At 47.5% G+C, this 8,014-nt stretch overlaps 2 protein-coding genes across 3 annotated transcripts; one reads left to right on the plus strand and one right to left on the minus strand.

Moving 5' to 3' along the window:
• The first annotated feature begins 640 nt into the window (after nt 1–640).
• On the plus strand, nt 641–5,505 carry LOC119277069. 2 transcript variants are annotated; one of them, XM_037558284.1, is made up of 2 exons: nt 641–1,016; nt 2,035–5,505. In XM_037558284.1, the coding sequence occupies exon 2, from the start codon at nt 2,097–2,099 to the stop codon at nt 5,112–5,114; it is 3,018 nt and encodes a 1,005-aa protein (XP_037414181.1). In that variant the 5' UTR covers nt 641–1,016; nt 2,035–2,096; the 3' UTR covers nt 5,115–5,505. The 2 variants fall into 2 exon arrangements, with proteins under 2 accessions (XP_037414181.1, XP_037414182.1); XM_037558285.1 differs by having other exon boundaries at nt 641–1,005.
• Nucleotides 5,506–6,701: 1,196 nt separating this feature from the next.
• Nucleotides 6,702–7,561, minus strand: LOC119277070 (50S ribosomal protein L33-like). Its single transcript, XM_037558286.1, has 2 exons — nt 7,407–7,561; nt 6,702–7,300 (listed from the first exon to the last, which is right to left on the minus strand). The coding sequence occupies exon 2, from the start codon at nt 7,260–7,262 to the stop codon at nt 7,089–7,091; it is 174 nt and encodes a 57-aa protein (XP_037414183.1). The 5' UTR covers nt 7,263–7,300; nt 7,407–7,561; the 3' UTR covers nt 6,702–7,088.
• Nucleotides 7,562–8,014: the final 453 nt, after the last annotated feature.

The following is an 8,014-nucleotide window of genomic DNA, read 5'->3' on the forward strand; positions in this document are numbered from 1 at the left end:
GTGTTTCCCTTTGGTTTTTGAATATTTTTAAAAAATCACCAAAGCTTGATTTCAAAGTGAATAAAAAGATCTGAACTTAGTTTTTCATTTTCATATTTTAAACGTGTTTTTAATGGTTTTCTATTAAAGTATTTTTTCTTCAAAAAATATAAAAATATAAAGATTAATTTGATAAATAGTGATTCTTCGAATCTACACTATATAGATTGAATAGGTGTTAATAAAAAATATTTGGCTCAATTGGAGTAGGTCCAAAAGAAACTTGATTACAAATGGGGGCGTGCGATAAAAACTTGAGGTACCCTTAAGTAGCGATTCCGCTCTAAAAAAAAAAGCAATGCCTCGTCACGGCTATTTTTTACGGATCAGATTGTGATGGCTCCCGAAGATCCCCCACTACGTCCATCATTTCCTTTTTTCACACCTAACTCGGGGTCGAACCGGCTCTCGCTGTCGGGTCATAGCAGGCGCGCTCGTGCCTGTCTCCTCCTCCTACCCAACCAACGTGCCGCTAACCTTGGGACCACCCACACGGCTGGCCCGCCTCGGCGTCGGCGTCGGCGTCGCCGTGGCAGCCTTAGTTAATCCCAGCCTAACCCTCCAATTATACCACCACCACCACTAATCTCATCCTACCTCCCTCCCTCCCTCTGCTCTCTATACACTATACAGTACGCTCGCGGCTCGCTCAGCTTTTGCCTCCTTCCCTTCCCCGCCGTCGCCGCTGCTTCCTCCCTCCCTTCACTCTGCCATATAAAAATGGCCCGCCGCGACACCTCACACTGACACTGCCTCGTCCCGACGAATCACGCGCGCACATTCACACTGGGCTTGGACTCACCGCTGCTGCTGCCGCTTCCGGAGCTAACAAACAGCAACGGAAGCTGGTTCCGGTGGATCCTCGCCGCCGCCGCCGTAGCCGCAGCTAGCAAGCCGAGCGGAACTGGATCCGGCGCGGGAGCAGGAACCGCGCGCGCGCCGGGGCTATCTCGAGGGAGAAGAAATGTAAGCCGCAGGTACTTCAAATTTGAGTTCCTTCCTCTGTTGCTGTTTCCACCGGTGCGCTAGCTAGCAATCCGTAGAGCGGACGACTGTTTCTCCTTCTGGGTTGTGGAGGCGTCCCTCTTGCTTGGCCTGTGGTCTACTGAACCGAGGCGTGCTCTCGAGGCTTCTCTTCTGGCTTTCTGCTTTGCCAGATCTGACTGAGTGAGAGCCGTCGGCATGGCACGCGTGATCTTGTTCGGTTTCTGTTCAGAGCCTGCCTTTTTCTCCGCTGATTCGTTGGGACCCGGCTGCGACTGCGAGAGCCGCCGGCAGATCTGGAGCTTCGGTGGGTGCGGGCACCATTAGATCCGCTTCTCCCCGCGCGCGCTGCTGCTACTCCTACTACCATTAAAGGTTGCGACGAAAGAAATGGAAAGAGTTGCCATTTTTCTCCCCTCGCTGAGCCGTACACGGTTGGTTTCTTTTCCCATCTCGGCTGCTGGCCCGGGTTGTACTTGGTACGCTGTGCATCATCAAGCAGGAGCATGGGCAATCCCAATTCTCGCATGTTATGTCACCGATGACAGTTATTTCTTCTTCTGCTGCCGAATTGATTACTGTAGTAAAGCGCACAGCTCATCTCAACCTTGTTTTCCCTTTTCCTGCCGGCGTCTAACAATAAACAAAATCAAAGTATCATCAAGCAATTAGAGAAAGTTTTTCTCTCAGTCCTGGACGTAGTACTCGCTGAGCCATTATTGAGCCATGATGGGTTACTCTATCCGAATGACCAATAGAATGCACCTTTGCTACAGTTTTGTTTTGTCCCTTTTCTCCAAATTTCATCATTTTATTTCAACGAGTAGAATGTGTATGCTTTACTGCTCTTTGCTAGCTTGGTTGTTTCTTCGCTGCTGTTGAATTACTCATGCCTCATTTTGATGAAGAAATTATTATTCCCAAGCGTGTATTTCCAATGTATATGTAGTACCGGCTACGAACTCATTGAACAATTTCAAATCATGATGGACTTGTTTCTATCTTCTGCAGATACCGTCGATCAGCTGAATTACAGGCCATCTTGAGAGCTGGATAGTACTGAAAATGGGTGTATGGAGCTTCAAGAGGAAAGCTCTGATGTCGGGGCTTTGGTCTCAGCACCATCAAGGAACCTGTCATCCTCTTCCTCCACATTTGTTTCTGCCAACCAGTCACCTTTCTTCACACCACGGTCACTGTCTGCTTGTCGCCCGGAGCATGCTCATGTCGAGCACAATAACTCCCCGACTGGCATCGCGCTGAAAATCGGTGATATTCTTTCCAGTGACACTCTGGTACAGCGGGGGCAGTTACCATCATCAGCCAACATAAGGTTATTGCTAGACGATGCTTCTCCTGCTCCCAGCCTTTGCACTTCAAGTAATTTTGGAACTCCAGCAATTGTCTATAACAATCCCAGCTTCATTTCAACCTTCAACGGCCCATACCAAGGTAGTTCGTCCGCGACTCCAACTAGCAATTGTGATCGTTCAACTCGAAAGGAGAAACAGAAGAGACAGGTAGGAATATATCGGAAATCTTCGTCCTCTCAACCTACGCCATCAGCAGCTTCTGTCAGTAGGCTTCGAACCTATGATGTGTACATAGGGTTTCATGGTCGCAAGGCTTCACTGCTGAGGTTCACAAATTGGCTTCGTGCAGAATTTGAGATTCATGGAATCAGTTGCTTTGCTTCTGATCGGTCCAGGTGTCGGAATTCACACAGCCATGATGCTGTTGAGAGGGTAATGAATGCTTCCACATATGGAATTGTCATCCTTACAAAAAAGTCATTTGGCAATCCTTATACCATTGAGGAGCTCAGGAACTTCTTCGGCAAGAAAAATCTGATCCCTATATTCTTTGACTTGGGTGCTGCTGATTGCCTTGCCAGAGATATCATAGAGAAGAGAGGAGAACTGTGGGAGAAACATGGCGGTGAGCTGTGGATGTTATATGGTGGAATAGAGAATGAATGGAGGGAATCAGTTGATGCTCTTTCTCGGGTGGTAGATGTGCAGTTAGAAGCGAATGATACCAATTTGAGAGCCTCCATACTGCAAGCAGTTATTCTTTTGGCCATGAAACTAGGTAGGAGAAGTGTGGTTGATCGGGTGAATAGGTGGAGAGCAAGGGTGGAGAAAGATGAATTTCCTTTCCCTCGCAATGCTGATTTCGTCGGGAGGAAAAAGGAGCTCTCGGAGTTGGAGCTCATCTTGTTTGGTGATGTCAGCGGGGAAGGGGAAAAGAAGTATTTTGAGCTCAAGACAAAGCAACGAAGAAAAGGCCCTGTGAGTGGCTGGTCTGCTAACAATTATGAGCAATTAAATGCAGATACCATCAAGGGAAAGGAGCCGGTTATGTGGAAGGAGACTGAGGAAGGCATTGAGATGCAGAGACTGGGCACTCCACTGCAGCATGGCCGACAACAGAGAGTGAAGAACGGTGGGAGATATGGGAGGAAGAAAAAAACTAGGAAGATACTCTATGGAAAGGGCATTGCTTGCATATCAGGGGAATCTGGAATGGGCAAGACAGACTTGGCTTTGGAGTACGCATACAGGTTCTCCCAGAGATATAAGATGATTTTGTGGGTCAGAGGGGAGAGCAGATACATTCGACATAATTATTTGTCTTTGCGGACTCTTCTGGAAGTAGATTTAAGTGTTGATACCCGCTTGCATGAGAAAGGAAGTGACCGATGCTTTGAGGAACAGGAAGAGGAAGCCATTGCCAAGATAAGACAAGAACTGATGCGGGACATACCGTATTTAGTTATCATTGATAATCTGGAGAGTGAGAAGGACTGGTGGGATAAGAGAGTCATAATGGACCTTCTCCCACAGTTTGGTGGAGAGACTCACTTCATCATAACAACACGCCTTCCACGGGTGATGAACTTGGAGCCAATGAAGCTTTCTTATTTATCTGGTGCTGAGGCAATGACTTTGATGAAGGGGGCTGTCAAGGAATACCCGCTAATGGAAATTGATGCGCTCAAGGTCATTGAAGAAAAGCTTGGGAGGCTAACTCTTGGCCTAGCTATTGTTGGAGCTATACTCTCGGAGCTTCCAATTATTCCAAGTAGGCTTCTTGACACGTTGAATCGGCCATCACCCGTAAGAGATTTTTCTTGGAATGAGAGAGAAGTAATCAGCTTGAAAAATCATGAAATCCTTGTTAGACTCCTGGATGTCTGCCTATCGATATTTGAGCATGCAGATGGTCCCAGGAGTCTGGCAATTCGTATGGTTCAAGTGAGTGGTTGGTTTGCACCATCTGCAGTTCCAATTCATATGTTGGCTCTGGCTGCACATAAAACCCCAAAGAAGCATCGGAGGGGTCCCAGGTGGAGGAAGTGGTGGCGAACACTAACTTGTGGCCTTGCAACTTCAAGGATGCAGAGATCTGAAGCTGAAGCAGCTGCAATGTTGATGAGGTTTGGAATTGCCAGGTGCAGCGCAAAGTCTGAGTATATCCAGTTCCATGATATGATCAGGTTATATGCTCGCAAGCGAGGAGGCACAAGAACGGCTCAAGCTGCGGTCCAATCAGTGTACCTTCGAGGATCAATCAAACATTCTTCTGAGCACCTATGGGCTGCCTGCTTCATGGCTTTTGGATTTGGTTCTGATCCTTTTCTGGTAGAACTGAGGCCATCTGAGTTGATGTTCTTTGTGAAGCAGATTGTGGTGCCACTTGCGATAAACACATTCATCACATATTCCCGATGTAATGCTGCGCTGGAGCTGCTGCGCCTGTGCACGGATGCATTGGAGCGTGCAGCTGAATCCATGCTCTCTCATGCTGGCAAATGGAGAGAAACATCAATCTCCTGCCTTAGGCCAGTTCAGTCAGAAGCCCAGTACACCTATCTTTGGCAGGAGCTGGCTCTTCTGAAAGCTTCTGTACTAGAAACACGGGCGAAGCTGATGCTCCGAGGCGGACAGTATGGCATCGGGGATGACCTGATACGGAAGGCCATATTCATCCGCACTTCCATCTGCGGCGAGCACCACCCCGACACGGTCTCGGCTCGAGAAACCCTCAGTAAACTAACAAGGCTTCTTACAAACGTCCACCTTAGTTGATTCATATAGCTTAGGACTTCACCCATATATTCTTTTTAGTGTGGCTTTTTCATAATCGCCGTACAAATACCCCCAGAATATCAAATAACAAAGTATATTTGTCTTCATCATTCACTTCTTTTTTCTTTTTGCTACTGTTACTAAATGTACCCTATCTTATTTCATCCCTGTTAGGACTCTCTTCAAGGTTCTACCAATACATGTTGCCTTTGGTGTAAGCTACTATGTTGTTACTAGATTGTACTAGTACTTCCAACTGCATGCACAGAAGGCTCTGAACTGATGCTTGTAAGTTCTGTCCTGCCTGATGATAAGATGCCATGATTTTGTTCGAAACTGTGATCCAGAATCGGCTATGATGAGAGATGATGTCGAATTGACGCATGAACTATTTGCGTTTTTGCCGTGCCTGTTGATTTGAGCGCTGAGCATTGTTGCTATGAATGATGCCTTTTTTTTTAGCAACGTGAATGATGCCTCTTGAGCTTGCACGGTCGTATGCTGCCACTGGAATTAGGTTGAGGAGAACATGTGGCCCCTGAACCGGTACCATCCTGTTGTCCACTCAGCCCATGTTCCCTCTGATCAATGAATTTACAAATTTCATCTTATTTGTCCTATATTGGTGCACTGGTGCTCACTTTTAGCATTGTAGTTCGCGCAACTTAGTGACTGATATTAAACTATCTAGAAATAATGTTATCTGAATGCTAGAGTGACCTACTAACATGGAGCCCTAGCTGCAGGCACATCACTACCTGTTTCTTTCGTGCAGTAGCTACCTGTTGCTGAAGGGGGGCTGGAGAAACATAAAAATTCCAGATTCGTGAAATCTAGTGCTGAATTATGGGGTGAGCTAACAACAATAGCATATAACTTTTGAGGATTTACTTTCAAAATCCTCCTCTAGATGGCTGGGCCCTCTCTTGTTCCTGATCTTGCTGCTAGCCAACTCGTATAATTTCCAAAAGTTATACGAGTTGGCTACAAAAGGCGTTATACACATTCAACAATAATCTGCAGTATGCCACAACCTCGAAGCATCTTTTTTAAACAGAGGCAAAATATTTGTCTCATCCATTAATTAAGTAGTTGGACAAGAGTTTAACAAAAAAAAGACTAATTATTGCAAGGCTATTACTATTCTGTCATGATTTGACCCAGATATTCCACACCCGCAATGATCAAAAGACTTGCCTCTTGGTGACATCAAGGTGGATGAATGGAGTAACAACTAACAAGCATAGTGAGTGAAAGCATTGCCCTTTTATGGATTCTTTGGCGTGGTGAGTTCAGTGGAGGATCTGCTTTGATGATAGATGGTGTCGATTTGACAGATGACCTATTTTCGGTTTTGCCGTGGTTTAAGTGCTCAGCATTGTTGCTGTGATGTCTCTGTCTTTGCATAGCCGCATGCTGCCACTAGAATTAGGTGGAGAAGATGCGACCCCCGAGCCTGCACCGTCTTGTTGTCCACTCGCCCATGTTCCTCTGAATGGTAGAGTAACCTACTAACATGGAGAATTCTACTGAGCAGCTCATATGATCTCCGAACAAAGCACTAGCATCATCCGCTACAGCCTCAAATCATGTTACCAACCTCCATTTCCATTTTGAGTTTTCAGAGAGAGTTTCCATCAGTTCACTGACGTTCGGTTGGACCAGGAAAGATGTTACACAGACAGGCGAAATGTCAAATCTGTCTAGACGATGTCAGGGAGAGACTAGAGAGAGAACACAGAAACAGTACAGCAACAGGGGCCTGGGCCAGGAGCTTCATGGATGGGGATGAACGGACTTGGATTAGCGGCAGGAAGGAACAGATGAGCTGCACCGCGCCGCAGCCCAGTCCATCGACAGCAAGGAAAAAATAACAACGAACAAGAACAGATGTCTCTCTTTCTCTCTCTCAGGTTCGTAACAGGGCTCGACGGCGTTATTGCATCTTCCGGCGAAGACCGCGCGCGCGCGCGCTCACTTCATCTTGGCCTCCGTGAAGAGGACGTGCTTGTTGACGCGGGGGTCGTACTTCCTGAACTCGAGCTTCTCCGTGATCCGGCGAGGGTTCTTGCGCTTCACGTAGAAGAACCCCGTGCCAGCGGCCGACACGAGCCTGATGAAGATGGACGCCCGCTTCGCCTTCCCCATCCCGACGAGATTTCCTCCTTGCCCCGGCGAAGATAAAGCTGGAGACGATCGGATCAGAGCGCGGATATCATTGTGATGCAGGGCACGAACCACCAATTTTGGGATTAAAGCGAGGGAGAAGATCGGGAGAGAGGAGCGGCTTACGAGGTGGCGGGATTCAACGACGAGGAAGGGCACGCCGGATTGTCGCTTCCCTTTTTCCGGTTCTTGGGGCGGCACGGCGGCTAGGGTTCTAGCGAAGAAGCAGGAAATGGTTGGGGAATGCGGTGTGCGTACGGGACTACGGGGGAGGCTATACCTTCCGTGGGCTGGGCTGGGCTGTGGCGACTGACCTTCGTGTGGTCGGCGTACTTTTGGGCTTCCAGCTCTCGGATAGCAAACGAGTTGGGGAGTGCGGTGTGCGTAAGGATTTTTTTTAGTCAACCTCGCAAAGCTTTATTACATCGTCACAATGTTTACATGACGAAAGGTATACCTTCGCGCTGGCCTAACCAGACATGGCGGCCAACACTCAAAGTTAAAATATGCTTTGCTAAGTTGTGAGCATCAAAGTTTGAGCTCCTAGACTGATAAACTATGTTACAAGAAATATGCCGGATGTTGATGCTGCTGTAGGATGCGAGTTATTTACCCAAAACCACCACATTATGGGCTAGGGTAACAGATCGGTACCACATTATGGGCAGGGCACACAAAACCACCAACAATGGGGCTAATCTGTAACGGGAGCACCGACGCTGCGTTTTAGCTCA

This window comes from Triticum dicoccoides, chromosome 3B (assembly GCF_002162155.2).
Source record: "Triticum dicoccoides isolate Atlit2015 ecotype Zavitan chromosome 3B, WEW_v2.0, whole genome shotgun sequence".
NCBI lineage: Eukaryota > Viridiplantae > Streptophyta > Magnoliopsida > Poales > Poaceae > Triticum > Triticum dicoccoides.